We start from the raw sequence: 16,623 nt of genomic DNA, 5'->3' as shown, positions 1-16,623 counted from the left end.
TATTATATTAGTATTGTTGAGAGATTGCACTAGGGAAAGTACGGACCCTAGGCCTTGTTTCCAAGCATTGCAATACCGTTTGTGCTCTGTTTTATCAATTGCTACCTTGCTGTTTTTTATTGTTCCTATTACAAAAATCAATATCTACTATCATCACTATGCTTTTATTACCATGTCTTCGCCGAACTAGTGCACCTACACAAATTACCATTATATTTGGTGTGTTGGGGACACAAGAGACTTTTTATTATTTGGTTGCAGGGTTGTTTGAGAGAGGCCATCTTCATCCTACGCCTTCCACAGATTGATAAACCTTAGGCCATCCACTTGAGGGAAATTTGCTACTGTCCTACAAAACTCGATGCTTGGAGGCCCAACACGAGTCTACAAGAACAAGTTGTGTAGTAGACATCAGTATGATAGAGAAACTGCTAGCTAATCCTTATGCAGGAGATGGAACACTACATCCTTATATGCATCTAATCTATGTGGATGAAGTTTGTGGATTATTTATGCTTGCAGGTTTGCCCGAGGATGATGTCAAGAAGAAGGTCTTCCCTTTATCCTTGAAGGGAAAGGCATTGACATGGTATAGTCTATGTGATGATATTGGAGCTTGGAACTACAACCGATTGAAATTGGAATTTCATCAGAAGTTTTATCCTATGCATCTGGTTCATCGTGATCGGAATTATATATATAATTTTTGGCCTCGTGAAGGAGAAAGTATCGCTCAAGCTCGGGGGGGCTTAAGTCAATGTTATATTCATGCCCCAACCATGAGCTCTCAAGAGAAATTATTATTTGGAATTTTTATGCTCGGCTTTCTCGTAATGATCAATCCATGCTTGATACTTCTTGTACTGGTTCTTTTATAAAGAAGACTATTGAATTCAAATGGGATTTATTGGAAAGAATTAAACACAACTCTGAAGATTGGGAGCTCGACGAAGGTAAGGGGTCAGGTATAAACCTTAAGTTTGATTGTGTTAAATCTTTTATGGATACCGATGCTTTTCGTGAATTTAGCACTAAATATGGACTTGACTCTGAGATAGTAGCTTCTTTTTGTGAATTATTTGCTACTCATGTTGTTCTTCCTAAGGAGAAGTGGATCAAATATCGTCCTCCCAAAGCTGAAGAAGAAACTATTACTTATAATATTGATCCAATTGTCCCTACAACTTATATTGAGAAACCACCTTTTCCTGTTAGGATAAAAGAACATGCTAAAGCTTCAGCCGTGGTTCGTAAGAGTTATACTAGAACACCTACACCCCCTGAACAAATTAAAGTTGAACCTAGTATTGCTATGGTTAAAGATCTCTTGGTCGATAATATTGATGGACATGTTATTTATTTCTTTGGTGAAGCTGCTAGAATTGCTAGACCCGATAATAAAGATAAACATAGACCTGTTGTTGGCATGCCTGTTGTTTCTATTAAGATAGGAGATCATTGTTATCATGGCTTATGTGATTTGGGTGCTAGTGTGAGTGTAATTCCCTTTACTCTATATCAACAAATTATGAATGATATTGCACCTGCCTAGATAGAAGATATTGATGTTACTATTAAGCTTGCTAATAGAGATACTATCTCACCAATCGGGATTGTTAGAGATGTTGAAGTCTTGTGTGAGAAAATAAAATACCCTACTGATTATCTTGTTCTTGGTTCACCACAAGATGATTTTTGTCCCATTATATTTGGTAGACCTTTCTTGAACACTCTTAATGCCAAAATAGATTGTGAGAAAGAAACTGTTAGTGTAAGTTTCGGGGATGTGTCTCATGAGTTTAATTTCTCCAAATTTCGTAGACAACCCCATGATAAAGAATTGCATAGTAAAGATGAAATTCTTGGTCTTGCTTCTATTATCGTGCCTCATCTGATCCTTTAGAACGATATTTGCTAGACAATGAAAATGATATGTTTATGAATAAAAGAAAGGAATTAGACGAGATTTTCTTTAAACAAATGCATGTCTTGAAACACAATTTGCCTGTTGAGACTCTCGGAGATCCTCTACCACCCAAGAGTGATCCTGTGTTTGATCTTAAACAATTGCTTGATACTCTGAAATATGCTAATCTTGATGAAAAGAAGATATAGCATGGTATTATTAGTGCTAAGCTTTCAGAGCATGAAGAAAAGAGATTATTGAAAACTCTGAAGAAGCACTGTGCCGCTATTGGATATACTCTGGATGATCTTAAGGGCATTATCCCACTCTATGTCAACATAAAATTAATATGGAGCCTGATGCTAAACCAGTTGTTGATCACCAATGACGGTTAAATGCTAAGATGAAAGAAGTGGTAAGAAATGAAATATTAAAACTTCTGGAAGCATGTGTAATTTATCATATTGCTGATAGTAGATGGGTAAGTCATGTTCATTGTGTCCCTAAGAAGGGAGGTATTACTTTTGTTCCCAATGATATGAATAAAAGGTAGAAGATGTATGACTGCTATATTCTCTGACTTTTGTGAAAAGATTGTTGAGGTTTTCATGGATGACTTCTCTGTTTATGGGAAGTCTTTTGATGATTGTTTAAGCAACCTTGACCAAGTTTTGCAGAGATGTGAAGAAACTAATCTTGTCTTGAATTGGGAGAAGTGCCACTTTATGGTTAATGAAGGTATTGTCTTGGGGCATAAAATCTCCGAAAGAGGTATTGAAGTGGATAAAGCTAAAGTTGATGCTATTGAAAAAGTGCCTTGTCCTAAAGATATCAAAGGTATAAGAAGTTTCCTAGGTCATGTTGGTTTCTATATGAGATTTATTAAAGACTTCTCTAAAATTTCTAGGCTGGAGACCTCTACAACAACACCGAGACCCGAGGACAACACAGACCAACGTACTCCGCCCATTACGCCAAGAGGAAGTCGGCAAGTGGACGACAGGGCTTGGACAGATCTAGAGAAGGCGTCAGTGATGGTGTACATTGCGCCTTGGAGGCCCACGCCCAGTGCAGTAGCCGACACAGACTTGAGCCGCGCCACCGACACTTCTCGGGCAACAAGACAACGCCTCCAAGGAGGGAACAACGCCATGCCGCCACTGCCGCCTAGTCCGGGAGGTCGGACCATGGGTTTCTCTGAGCACGACGACATGAGTCAAATTGGGGCCAAAGCAACGTCTCTAGGGAGGGGACATCGCCCTTGGATGTCGCTGTTGCTAGCCTTGGCGTCGCAAAGCAGGGGTTTCTCCCAACACAAGAACACAAAACCCAAAGTTTTGGAGCTGCGCCATTAGGCCGCCCACCATGACGAGAGGCGTCGCATCTCGCAGCACATCAGCCACCACCATCTCTGCCACCACCTCGCACACGGAGCCGAAGCCGCCCACCGCCAATACCACCACCAACCATCCAAGCCGCCTCGCTCGCCGGACCTAGGCCACCAGCGTCATGACCGCCTATAGCGGAGAAGAGGCAGTGTGCCTTCTTCCCCAGCATGCACTGGCCAGTGCCACCGGAGCAGGCCCGCCTGGCACCGCGTCCCCACAGCCTAGGACAGCACCTCCACATCCACGGCGTGTCAAGCCTCACCAATGGGAAGGATACAACCAATTTCCACCATCCTCCGCCTCCAGAGCCGCACATCCACCCCACCACCATCCACCTTCTCCTCGGAGCAGCGACCACCTCTAACCTCCAGTAGCGGCCACAAAAAGTTGAGCCACCGCCCTTGCTGAGGCCAGATCCAGACGGGAGGGAAGTTTCCTCAAGTCGTTGACTCCGCCAAGACCACCGCCGACATCACTCCTCCCGCCTGAGTGATCCGAAGCTCGCAACTGATGCTGGCATGCGCACATAGCCGCCCTGCGAGCCTACGTCGCTCCGTCTGATGCGAGAGGAAGAGAAAACAGTCCCCGTCACTGTGTGGGCTCTGCCCAGCGATGCCCTCCAGCTATGGCAGAGGAGGGGTGAGGTGGGGGAGAGCTACAGCGGTCGGCTAGGGTTTCCTCCCGGGTCGCCTGCAGGGGCGACACGAGTGGGGAGAAGGGGGAAGGGAGCTCCCCTCTGGGGTTGTGACCCTGGCTGGCTCTGAATTGAACGTTTTTCATGGCAAATTATATTGACGCGAGGATGAAAATTTTAGTTTGTAAGCACGGCAACTTTCTAGGAAAAAATAAACTGATACGGATTTGCCACGTTGGTCAACTAAACTTGTCATCCTCGGCATACACAACTTGCCATGAGAAAATGTTTGATCTGCCATGGCTAATTCAGGTCCCTTTGATTTTTATAATGTGAACAAGTAAGGATGGCAATGGGTCGGGTTTGGATCGGGTTGAACAATCTCAAACCCATATCCATGTCCATGAAGACAGTCTTTGCCCGCCCATGAAAAAATCCATGGGTGAAAAATTGTGTCCATGTCCAAATCCGATGGATATCCATACCCATTGGATATCCATTGGGTCCTCTCGAGACATATAAATAAGACATAACCCAATATTAACATAAACTCTTCCATTCTTCACCTCGTGGTAGGCTAGGCTTCACTTATGGTAAATTAACATCCACTAACAAGCTAAGATCATTTAGTATTTTTCTAACAGATGAGAATGACGAGTCATCTAAGAATGAGGTAAAAATAATGGAAGGGGTGTTGGAGTATGTTACAGAGGGGATTGAATGTCAACTAAAAAAAGTTACGATGGGGATTGTGTAATTTCTTATGCATGTTTTAGATAAAAAAAAGTGTAAAATTGTTGTGGGACATACGACCGTGGGGCAGGGATAGCAGATTTTCCCCCATTAAGTCATACTATCGGGTCGGGTTTGGGTATATCCATGGGTACAAGATTATATCCATGCCCTATCCACGAACAATCGGGTCGGGTTTGGGCGCCGCCCATGGACACAAAAGTATATCCAAACCCTATCCATTCGGGTCGGATATCCATGGATAAAATTGCCATCCTTATGAACAAGCTGCTGCTAGACCTGTATTACCCTTCTTCTTTACTAATAAGCTGAAACAAATATTTTGCCTTCGTTCCAAAAGATAATCTCTAAACTCCACGAACTCACTCCAGTTTCGTCTAGAGGAACGGCGACACTTATTTTGGGACGGAGGAGGAAGTAGATGCTAATCATGCCACTGTGGTGCTGTGTAAGTGTGTGTCCGTCGTATCAAGTGTTTGTTAGCAAAGACCCATCGTGTAATGTATGCCGGCAGCAGCGCCGTCCTGTTACTTAGCCCGACAAGGACTAAGACGGGTCTGCTTGACAGGGCGAAACCCACATGACGGGCATTCTTAGCCGTCTCCCTCTCCTAATAATATATAAGCATGCGGCTCCCACCACCACCAGAGACAAGATGGACAACCTCCATTGGCCACACACACCTCACGCACACGGGCCCTAATAACCCGCAAGCGCATTATACAACCTGAAAGCCAATTATTCGGTTTAGACGACCGCGGGCAGCCTTTGTTGGGCGCCAGATCGGGCACCCCACTGTTGGCGCATGCAACGCAACGCAACGCAAGGCAAGGCAATGCGACCCTCTCGTCTCGACCAAGATCCTGCTGGGCAGACATGGCGGCGTGTCATGTCGCTGTCGGAGCTTCATCGTCGGACGGGCGGACGGACGGCATCAGGAGCTAGCTGCTCATTACGGAGGTCAGCACAGTGTCACCTTTTTTCCTTTCTATGGTTGGGCAGGTGGGGTCCCAGCTGATTGAACGACGCGATCCACGGTGCCGTGCTGTGCTGGCTCGTGGCCGTGGCGGTAAAACCGAGTGGACCCTCTCCTCTTTTTCCTTGAAATGAACCGGGGATCGATTGAATGAATGAGCGAGTGAGTGAATGAACCGAGTGAATCGCGTGCTGACACCAAGCGGGCCGGTGACGACGGCGCGCACTGTGGAGGGAGCTTGGCGGCTTCCCGTTGGATGGATGTCGCAGGAAGGGCCTGCCTGAGCAGGGCACTGTGGGAACCATTAACTAGAGCTTGGAGATGGCACGGGATGTCCGGGGGCCGGACGGTACGTATGTAGATCATCAATTCCTACCAGAACTCGTACAACGACGCAAAGACTTGACCGGACGGCGTGTATCTGTGTATGTGGATCGGTCGTCGACATCAATTTCCACCAACTTCTGCACCACGGAGAGAATGCAGGCTGGGCCCATACTACTGCGACACAGAGAACGTTGGTAACATTTCCGTAGGCTTCGTCGAACGGGCTAAAACAGCACAACGCAGCGTGAGCGAGAGAGAGCAACGCGATGCACTCCCGCGAACAAATTTGCAATGGTACGACACAGGTACAATGGGCTAGCACTCCTAATAAAAAGAAGATAGACGGCAATCTGAATAGCTAGCTACTTATCATCTAGCTCGCCAAGCTAGCAACAACGACACATCCAAACCAGAAGCAGAGCCAGAGGCCATGAATGGCTCTCAGAGGCGCCCAGCATCAGAGGAGGAAGGGCACCACACCAATCCAGTACCAGTGCCGCTGGCCCCTACACGCATCATTTATCAGTTGCCAACACGTACGCGCACGGTGTGTCATCCATCCTGTGACTCGAGTAAAGGGCTGGTTCTCGGTCGCTCAGAAGCACTTCTTGTGGACGATGGACGGGCCAGTCTCGTCGTAGTCGCCCTTGGTCACGTGCTGGTTCTGGGGGAAGACCACCTTGGCCAGGATCGCGCCGCCCAGCCACGCCGAGTGCCGCGCCAGGTCCTCCGGCATGTACTCCGGGGCCTGGACGGAGGAATGCAGGTTTGGGTTAGTAACTGGGAATGCCGAGAGCAAGAGCGCACCAGTTTAGGGGGTTTACCTTCACAAGAGTTGGGCGGATCGCGGAGGCAGACAGATTCGCTTCTCTCTGAAACCTGTCCTCGAAACCTTTGGGAACAGTGAAAAAAAAGGGTTAGTTATCCACTATGAACTTTGGTCATTATCAACATGAGCATAAGCAAGGAAGCAATGAAAAAAAAATGCAAGGCACCAGCCGTGCCATTAAACGAAGCTTGTTTGAAGAAGCCTGCGAGTAATGATCATCTGAACTGCTGAAATACGATACCTGCTTATTGATGTCGGTAAGGCATCCTAAGGCGACAACCCACTGCCTTGAAGCCTAAGCGACGACTAAGCGCCTAAACGCGGGAAAAACTCGAAGGCGCTGCCTAGGCGCCTTGCTGCCTAAGCGTCCAAGGCAGGACACCTTAGAGCACGGTTCATAGTATAGCCAACTGTTGGCTATATGATGTTGCCATGTCATATGTAGTCATCACTTATAGTCACTCATACAACAAGGTTAGCTATAAGGTAGGCTATAAGAGTACTACATTTTTTTTCCACCTTCTCTCTCTCTTTCTTCACATTTATTGCATTTGACTAGGAGTACGCATATAGCTAGGCTCTTGCATGAGCCCGCTCCCATTATTTTTTCATGTCTCTCTCCTTCATATAGGCAAAAATGCCATGTAAGCGGGCTATAAGCCCATTATTGTGCTTGCTCTTAAAAACAATGGCTATAACCAGCATTACTAGCCACAGCTCTTCCAAAATGCTCCACCACACGTTTCAGCATAATGTTGATTGTGTTATCTGCATATCCACACGGACACTAACAGGAGTACAAGATATTCCTGAGTCCTACATAAGATTCTGATTTCTTTCCAACAAAATGAAATCCCCAGGTCCCAACACCACGGGTACTCAAATGAGAGAACTTCCAAACTGGCCCCGTTTCCTCAGTTCTGGGACATGGATAGAAACAAACTAGACCGTTGCTGCATAGGTCATACGCCACTAGCATTCAGACAATCAATTCATACAGCATCTACTTTTCATAATTGTGTCATGCAGAATGTAGTTTTTTTTAATGATGCCGTGTGCCACAGGGAAGCATATATTATCATCCATAAACAGTAAGCCTAGCAGGTTACTAGTATTTATAGCTAATAGTAGTTGGCATGCATTTTCCATGTAGAATATAAGATAGAAACCCCAAGAGTTTTAACCAAGGAAAAGGCATCTTGCAGAGGAGAGCAATAACTAACCAGTCATAGATACAGTGCCACCACATAACATAGTGTTCTCCAGCAGTTGCTTTTGGTACTCTGATGCGACGTTTGAAACACTAGTAATTAGCTGGTGGACAATGCCATAATCTTCTAAGCCCAAGATGCTTGGTTGAAACAAAGCTTCGCCAACTATATAGCGCTCTTTTTCAATTGTTATAACCTGGAGGAAAAAGTGTTTAGTGAACAGCTATTCTATACATTCAGGGTGATAAATAAACATCAAAGCATTTGATCAACCTAAGGATGATAATTCACATAATTATCATGCATTTTATAATGAGAAAAATTGCACGCTAAGTGCTCTCTATACATGTAGATGAACAGGTGGATGTTTGACAGAGCATTTACACCAAAGCAGTGTAACATAATTAATAACGAACCTGTCCATCTGGAAGAGTGTGAGTTTCTGGCTGGCATGTACTTGCTATAGCTTCAAAGGCTGACTGATCTTCTGTGCAGCATGCATACTGCTCTTTCAGCCTCTCAACGTCAGAAATATCAATGTTTACTGATGGGTTGGACTTCTTTAGTTCTTGTGCAAATAGGTTTGTCAAGTCAGTTCCTCCAATCTCAAATCTCTTCGACGCTACATGCTGAACAGCACCTTCACAAACTGGAGCAATATCTGGACAGCCAATACAAAAGAAGGGCACTTGTCAAAATTTGTCCCATGTAATTTAGTAAGCACACAGTGGACAACCAATGCTGAACAACTTTCTCTTTAAGGACTGGTCTTAATATATCTGTACAGTGGCTCGCTTGGTATTGCTGCATCGTGCTGCAGAATCTAGTTAGGCTTGGTTTTACTGTATCGTGCTGCAGAATCTAGTTAACTGAAAGAATCTATACTAGTCCAACTCAAATATTTATGTTCTGATTGTGACAAAGGGGTAGCCAAGTACCCCCAACTTATTAACATATCCAAAAATAGTAAAAAAAAACTCCTGGGGAAGAAAAGCCACCACAATGCAAATTGTGAAGTAATACAAATATAAAGCAGTTGCGAAGCACAATTACGACTCACATCTGAACTACTGAACAAATAAACTATAAATAGAATTTGTTCCCGGATTCAGACTCCTAGTATTCCTTCACAAGCCCATGAACAATATGTATTGATTTCTTGTGTTAATACAAAAATATATATTACTGATGACAAAGCACACACAAAAAATGTTACATTCCCTCCACACCTTGTGATCAAGAGGGAGGAACCCTATTTGGGTTAAAAGTACAGAAGAAGATGAATAAACCATTCGAATAAACAAGGATTACTTAAAAAAATAAAGCTGCAGAGAGAAATGATCTTCGGATGAAGGAAATGCGACACAACATGTACAAATTACACATACCAGAAGACAAGAGAAGACAGAAACATTTGAAATACAAATGATGGTGTGTATACTATATTACTGACTGGAGAGGGTTAACATAAGCATCATTGCTACCATTTAGAAGAATTTATGTCATCCCTGTATGATGTTCTTGCAATGTGCTTAAAGATCATCAATCACTGGGTGACAATTGTGTTGCACAAATTTGAGCTCAAAAGGGAATGCATATTTTCCCTGCAAGCCTTCGATATGTGCTAGTTTTCACCAAGGTTATTCTAGAGTGAGTAAATAAAAGATACTGAAAGAAGTATTAAACGTAAAATCACCAAACCAAGGAAACATAAAGTCAATAGCTTCAGAACAAATACCATATCATACAGACATTACACAAAGGCCACATATGGAATCAACAGTGTCGCAATTCAAGTTCAAGATACAGCTGGATTTGGTGATATTACCTATTTTCCCATGTCCAATGTCAACCGTACAACCCGAAATGCGACCAACAGCATAAAGGGACAATACAGCCTGTTCAGAATCATAAAATCCTGATACGTTGAATTTTTCGAACATAAGTTGCACTAATTGCTCCCGGAGAGCCTGCAGAGAACATGACATAATTGGAGAATTAGAACCAAATGCAAGACCAACACGATTGGTAAAACCAATTGATTAGCTGCACTAAAATATGGATAATGTCAAATGGAAAAGGCTTAGCAAACAAGCAAGAGAGAGATTGTATTACAGATTGAGAATCATGAAAACTTATTTAAGTGGCATTGCAAATGCTTTTGAAAAAGCATATGCATTTTCTGCTTTTTACTAACCATTTGAGAGCATTCCCTTTTTATAGAAGAAGTGGAACTGGTAAAGACTTCCACAAATAAGTGGATTATATAGCACAGCACAACAACCAAAAGCTGGCCCTTAAAAATGTATGAAGACCGTAAGACCAAAATCGAAACAAATCCACGACCTTAACGATTGAGGAAAAAGGGGTAGGTATTACTATGGCCCGAGTCTTTTCTTCTTTCAGCCTTATCTCATAGCGAGGAATGGTGCGTGCTAGCCTTCAGACTATAGTTTGAGTGCTACATCATGCAATATCTGCCACTGTTAGAACTTCATTCAATTCCAATGATATCAATATATGGAAAGCAATGTACCAGGAAGACTACTGGGCACCATATGTTGGTAATTTCCAAGTGATACAGCTGCAGATAACCTGTTCAAACTCTAGCCCAGGGGGGTGTCCTGTTTGATACCTAACCATGCCATGCCTAACTCTAGTCACGAAACAGTTGTTTAGGTATGAGTTTGCTTCATTGCCGCAAATCAGAATGTGACTCATTACCCTTTTCTTAGTTTCTTGGCCCACCTGTTAAAGACTCAGGTTCCATGGGTAACTTTACTGAACTTGCAGTGGCCATTTTGATAAAAAAAAATTATGGCAAGGTTGGCCACAAACATAACATACAGTAGAATTTAAAATGCACATCAAAACCCAAAGCTAGAATTATGTAGTAAGATTCAAAAGTTAACCAAAATAGCACAAAGATTTTGAACTAAAAAGCACAAAATGGATATGTGGCTCACAGTAACCTTTTTGGGAGTCCATCATCTCTACTCGGATAAGAGAAAACTAACCATGCCCAATTGTGTAATGTGTGTAAACCACTACACAAACGCACTACCAAATAACAAAAGAACTTTACACATAATCAAATAAATCGGTAGAGAGATAGCATAAGGAGAATTATGGCATTGGACGACCAGTGAGAGCTTAATGTGGTTCTAAACCAAACCTTTCCATCAAATCAACATGAACTGAAGTGTTTGATGATGGGGCATCCACGTGGTCAAGAAACACATGTGAAACCACTTGAGGATGTAGCAGATGATTTTATTGAAGAAGTGGACTTTTCCAAGAGCTCAGTTGTTAAATGTGGACTGTTTTGTTTGGAATGTATATCACATGGACCTATAGTCCAGTGGAATTGAGCCCATCCACAAAAGGAATAGCTAATGTCATTTTAGGCTGGTAGAAGTGCGGAATCGCATAAGCCAACATGCGGGTTAAGTTGGTGTGCCAACACCCAAGACCACATAACTCAGACCCAATTAATCCTGAAACCTAGTACGTAATAGCAAACCCTGAACTTTTACCTGGTCCAGTATTGTGTTAAATTGCAACAAGTCTATTAGGCACGAACACATTTAAACGAGCCTGAAGTCAAGCAGGGAGTGCAGTAGTAGCACCTTGGGCGTGAAGAGTGGCTCGGTGAAGAGGATCTGGCCCTCGTCCCCCATCTCCCAGCCGATGTTCCTGTAGAGGACGTAGGTGAGCAGGTCCTCCATGGCGTCCCAGTCCTTGACGAAACCGCGCACCACCGGATGCACCACCTCCTCCACCACCGCTGCCGCGCCGTCGGCCACCTCGTTCTCCTCCACCTCCGTCTTCATCTTGGAGGGCATCACCTGACCACACACGCGCGCATCGAACAGGGGGCTCCCGCGAAATCTCGAGCGAATCGACGGGGAGCAGAGGAGATCTGGCGACTCACCAGCCCCGGGGCCTGGTCGGGCAGCGCGATGCCGGCCTTCAGCAGCTTGGACCCCGCGTCGACGACCACCGCCTCCATGGCCGGCGGCGGGTGCAGGCGGGGAGCTCCGGCTCCGCGGCGGCGACGCAGGGAGGTGCGGGCGCTAGGGTTTGCGCCGAGGATTTTTGAAATTTTTGGGCCTCGCGGGAAAGGGATGGAGAGGTTTTGGAGGATTTAGCGGAAGAGTGGGGAGGAAGACGAAGCTCTCGCGGCAGAGGAGATCTCGCTGCGGCCGCAGGGCGGAGCGAGTGGGTGACTGGCAAGCGGCGACCGGCGAGAGGCGGGTTACGTATTCCTAAATTACGCCTCTGAACAATGAAAGTGTTCTTCACTCTACGCCTTCGGTCGTTTAATGTGGATCCCGGCCGTCTCTGCCGGCATGGCCCCACCGTGGTCCGCCCCGCGCCAGCTCCTCCTCCACCGCCTCGCCGCCGCGCGCGCCATCTCCAGCCGGGCCTACCCGCCGCCCACCTCGACCCCGGAGGCCTTCCACGCGCACCTCGCGGCGCTCGCGGCGCCCTCCCGCGCGGGCCACCCGGCCACGCTCCCGTCCCTCCTCGCCGCGCTCTCCCGCGCCCGCGCCGCGCGGCTGCCGCTCCTCCCGGCCACCCGCGCGCTGGCGGCCTCCGCGCTCCTCCGCCACGGCCGCCTCCCCGACGCGCTCGCGCACTTCAGCCTCCTCCCGGACTCCGCCGCGCCGCCCGCTCCGCTCGGCAACTCCCTGCTCGCCGCCCTCGCGTCGTCCGGGTCACTCGCCGCCGCGCGCAAGGTGTTCGGCAGAATGCTGTCCAGCGGCGCCGAGCTGGACACCGTCGGCTTCGGGGTGTTCGCGAAGAGTGTGGGCAGGAGGGACGGGCTGGACGAGGTCCTGCGGCTGGTGAACGCGGTGCATCATCGGGAGGGCTTGATCAACAAGTCTGTTGTCGCGGCGATGGTTGCCGACGGTCTGTGTCGGGAGCGCAGGATAGAGGATGCTTGGCGGGCTTTGGAGGATATGAGGTTACGTGGATGGAAGCCGGATTTTGTGGCGTACAGGATTGTGTCCGAGGGGTTCAGGTTAGCTGAAAGGGCAGAGGAGGAAGGGAGGATCTTGAAGCAGAAGAGGAAGCTCGGTGTTGCACCAAGGAAGGTGGACTACAGAGAGGTTTTGCTTGCGCTGGTGTCTGGCAGGCAGATTTCTGACGCGAAGGAGATGGCCGAGGCGATTGTATTAGGCGATTTCCCAATTGATGACGACGTGTTGAATCTCTTGGTGTGTTCGGTGTCCGAGGTTGATGCTGATGCTGCCATTATGTTCTGCAAGTTCATGATAGGGAAGGAGAGATTGCCAAGTATACAGATGCTCGTACAACTTTGCGAGAGCCTTTGCAAGAATGGCAAGGGCAATGAGATGTGGGAAATGTTTAGAGTGCTTTTGGATAAGGGCTATTGCACGAGTGAGAGGGAGTATCATTTGGTGGTGTCATTCTTGGGCAAGGCAGGGAAGGTCAGAGAGGCATATGATGTGATAAAGGAGATAAAAAGGAAGAGGCTCGATCCTGGCATTTCATCATACAATTCTCTCATGGTAGCACTCTGCAGAAATGACCTCCTTAGGCCTGCTAAGAAGTTGTGGGATGAGATGTTCACCAGTGGGTCTAGTCCAAATCTGCAGACCTACAATATACTTATAACAAAATTTGCAGAAATTGGTGAAAGTGAACAAGTCCAACAGCTGTTTGATCACATGGTCCAGAAAGGAGTGACCCCAGATAGTACAACATACACATCAGTCATTACTATGTTGTGCCAAGAAAACAAATATGAACAGGCTGAGGAAATCTTCAACAAATCTGTAGCGCAGGATCCTAAACTAGCTAGTTCAGTGTTAACTGTGTTTATCATTGCACTCTGTAAACAAGGTATTCCTGTCCTCGTTATTAGGTATTATTGCTGCTTTACTTTTTCTGTTGTCTCCTTGTAAATGTAATCCTTGGAATTTTTTCAGGTGGCTTCAAAACAGCATTGGGTGTTATGTCAAGTCTTCCATCCAATATTGAGAGCTCGAATTCACATGTTATTCTGTTGAAGTGCCTAACAGATGTTGAGGAAATTGAAATGGCTTCTGAACACATAAAGTGGATTAGACGCTACTGCAGCTCTGCTTTTCAGAATATAATGAATGAACTCATGGCTTCTCTTTCCACTTCTGCTAGCCTTCAACCTGTCAGGAAATTGGTCTGTTATTTACATTGTCAGGGGCTTGTTAATGAAGTTGGCCCATGGATGAAGTTGATAGAAGATGATTATGCTTGAATCACAGGTTCAATGGTCATATCATATGATACCACTTGTCCATTTTGCCAAGAATGCACAAAGTGTCTTGAGACTATTGGAGGTCAGGCTTCAGTGCATTACTTCACAAAGCGATATTGATACTTCCCTCTGATGCATCGAGTTCTCAGAATTACCAATGAGAAAATGACCGAGATTTCTGTAAAGATCTGGTTTGTGCTGATCTATTCTGAGCAATCCTGAGGTATCATTTCTTTCACATCACCATTTACTGTAGATCGTTAGTATTTGTATTCTTATGATTATGTGACTTCTGTAATTTTGCACCTTTTCGCCCACAAATATCATCAAGACGAAGAGTCTAGTTGTCATTTGTGCACCATATTATATGGAAATTATTCATCTCAGCGACAATTTCTTCTGGTTGCAGGTTTGGGGCCACTGTTCTATTTTGCTCCTACTGCAAAATAAATCTGGTGTTTATTGGCCATATGCTTGGCTGGTATAATGTGGCGATTGTTTTGGGATTACATTGAGCGAGCATAATGAAATTTACCTTTATCCAAGGAAGCACTTCATTATGATGGTTCTGCCGCTACTGTGGGTATGCCAATTGCGGTCATGGAGGATCAGAATGAGTTATATGGTGACTAGTGGATTCTGAAACTGACCAGGTTCGTTGTGTTATAGAAGGTCAAGGCAATTCTTGTCCATCTGATCTCCTCCCCCTCAGAGACTGCTGAAAGTTCTGTGAGGGTTGGTGGCACTTTCACGATGGCATCCTACACTGTATCTAAGGTCCCTGTTGTGGATTCAGCTTGATTTATGTCATGGAAACAAGGGCGTAGGCTGCACTCCATTTTTGGAATTGTACATCGAGTTTCTGTGGTTCGGACAGATACTCTCTGATTAAGGGTGTTTTGTCGACATTTTCGATGCCTCGGTAGATTGTCCATAGATGCTCGTAGGTATGGTTCTGGATTCGACCCCATCTGTTACTCAAGCATGTTGTATACTTCTGTCATCTTCATTGACTGAAGAACCAGTTAAAACCATTGTCGAAAAAGCATATGCATAGTTCTGTAGAGCGATCAAATAATAAGGAAGCAGGGTAAAATAAAAAAGACATGCGTAGTTCCTATTTTCCCACTACCCTTCTCGCATAGCGGTATGGATATTAGACACATTGGTCAAGCTTTTATTAATTCCCCTATGCTTAAACGTGATCTAGTCTTAAAAGATGTTCTTCATGTTCCTCAAGCCGATAAAAACCTTGCCTCTATGTCTCATTTAGCCACTGATAATAATGTCTTCTTTGAAACTCACCCTCGTTACTTCTTTATCAAGGATCGGGCAACGAGGGAACTTCTACACCACGGTAGATGCATTGGCGGCCTCTACTCCATCACATCCGGAGCACTTAGTCGCAAGCATCGTCAGGTCTACTCCGTCATCAAGCCCTCCTTGGCAAGGTAGCATCAACGTTTAGGACATCCTTCCTCGGTCATAGTTAAGCAAGTAGTCAATAAAGGCAAACTTTCTTTGTCACACAGTCCTATTAGTGATTCGGTTTGTGAAGCTTGTCAATGTGCCAAGAGTCACCAACTTCCCTATCCTAAGTCTAGTAGTGTTTCTCATGCTCCTTTAGAGCTTATTTTCAGTGATGTATGGGGACATACCCGAGATTCCTTTGGCAGAAAAAATATTATGTCAGTTTTATCAATGATTACAGCAAGTTTACTTGGATTTATTTACTTAAGTATAAATCTGAAGTCTTTTCTATATTCCAAGAATTTCAAAAACTTGTTGAAAGACACTTTGACAGAAAAATATTAACAGTCCAAAGTGACTGGGGAGGGGAGTATGAGAAGCTCAACTCCTTCTTTCGTAGTATAGGCATTGCACACCATGTGTCTTGTCCCCATGCTCATCAACAGAATGGCTCTGCCAAGCGTAAACATCGCCACATTGTTGAAGTTGGCCTCTCTCTACTTGCTCATGCCTCCATGCCTCTTAAGTATTGGGATGAAGCTTTCATCACTGCCACATATCTTATTAATCGTTTGCCTAGCAAAGTTATTGGAAATTCTACTCCGTTGGAACGTCTTTATCATCAAAAACCAGACTATAATTCCCTCAAAACTTTTGGGTGTGCATGCTATCCCAATCTTCATCCATACAATCATCATAAGCTTGAGTTTCGTTCTACTCAATGCATTTTTCTTGGCTATAGCAATCTCCACAAAGGCTACAAGTGCCTAGAAATTGCTACTGGACGTATTTATATTTCTAGAGATGTTGTTTTTGATGAAAATCTCTTTCCATTCGCCAAGCTTCATCCAAATGCAGGCG

General features: G+C 45.2%; 2 protein-coding genes across 2 annotated transcripts; one reads left to right on the top strand and one right to left on the bottom strand.

Annotated features, from left to right (window-relative positions):
- Positions 1–6,229: 6,229 nt before the first annotated feature.
- LOC125526920 (actin-related protein 7) lies at positions 6,230–12,240 on the bottom strand. Its single transcript, XM_048691519.1, has 7 exons — positions 11,959–12,240; positions 11,654–11,872; positions 9,853–9,994; positions 8,441–8,685; positions 8,037–8,220; positions 6,809–6,876; positions 6,230–6,732 (listed from the first exon to the last, which is right to left on the bottom strand). The coding sequence occupies exons 1-7, from the start codon at positions 12,034–12,036 to the stop codon at positions 6,580–6,582; spliced, it is 1,089 nt and encodes a 362-aa protein (XP_048547476.1). The 5' UTR covers positions 12,037–12,240; the 3' UTR covers positions 6,230–6,579.
- Positions 12,241–12,349: 109 nt separating this feature from the next.
- LOC125526919 (pentatricopeptide repeat-containing protein At5g14080-like) lies at positions 12,350–15,326 on the top strand. Its single transcript, XM_048691517.1, has 3 exons — positions 12,350–13,898; positions 13,985–14,515; positions 14,702–15,326. The coding sequence occupies exons 1-2, from the start codon at positions 12,350–12,352 to the stop codon at positions 14,290–14,292; spliced, it is 1,857 nt and encodes a 618-aa protein (XP_048547474.1). The 3' UTR covers positions 14,293–14,515; positions 14,702–15,326.
- Positions 15,327–16,623: the final 1,297 nt, after the last annotated feature.

This window comes from Triticum urartu, unplaced genomic scaffold (genome assembly GCF_003073215.2).
Source record: "Triticum urartu cultivar G1812 unplaced genomic scaffold, Tu2.1 TuUngrouped_contig_2328, whole genome shotgun sequence".
In the NCBI taxonomy this organism is placed as follows: domain Eukaryota; kingdom Viridiplantae; phylum Streptophyta; class Magnoliopsida; order Poales; family Poaceae; genus Triticum; species Triticum urartu.
This window is presented reverse-complemented; position numbering and strand designations above follow the sequence as displayed.

What these genes read in the sequence shown, in the direction of transcription:
- LOC125526920 (XM_048691519.1), bottom strand. Translation starts at nt 12,036, where the DNA reads ATGGAGGCGGTGGTCGTCGACGCGGGGTCCAAGCTGCTGAAGGCCGGC. An exon ending in ACACTCTTCCAGATGGACAG is followed by an intron (nt 8,221 to 8,440) that starts GTTCGTTATTAA and finishes TTTTTCCTCCAG; the next exon opens with GTTATAACAATTGAAAAAGA. An exon ending in TGGCACTGTATCTATGACTG is followed by an intron (nt 6,877 to 8,036) that starts GTTAGTTATTGC and finishes CTGTTCCCAAAG; the next exon opens with GTTTCGAGGACAGGTTTCAG.
- LOC125526919 (XM_048691517.1), top strand. Translation starts at nt 12,350, where the DNA reads ATGTGGATCCCGGCCGTCTCTGCCGGCATGGCCCCACCGTGGTCCGCC. An exon ending in CATTGCACTCTGTAAACAAG is followed by an intron (nt 13,899 to 13,984) that starts GTATTCCTGTCC and finishes GAATTTTTTCAG; the next exon opens with GTGGCTTCAAAACAGCATTG.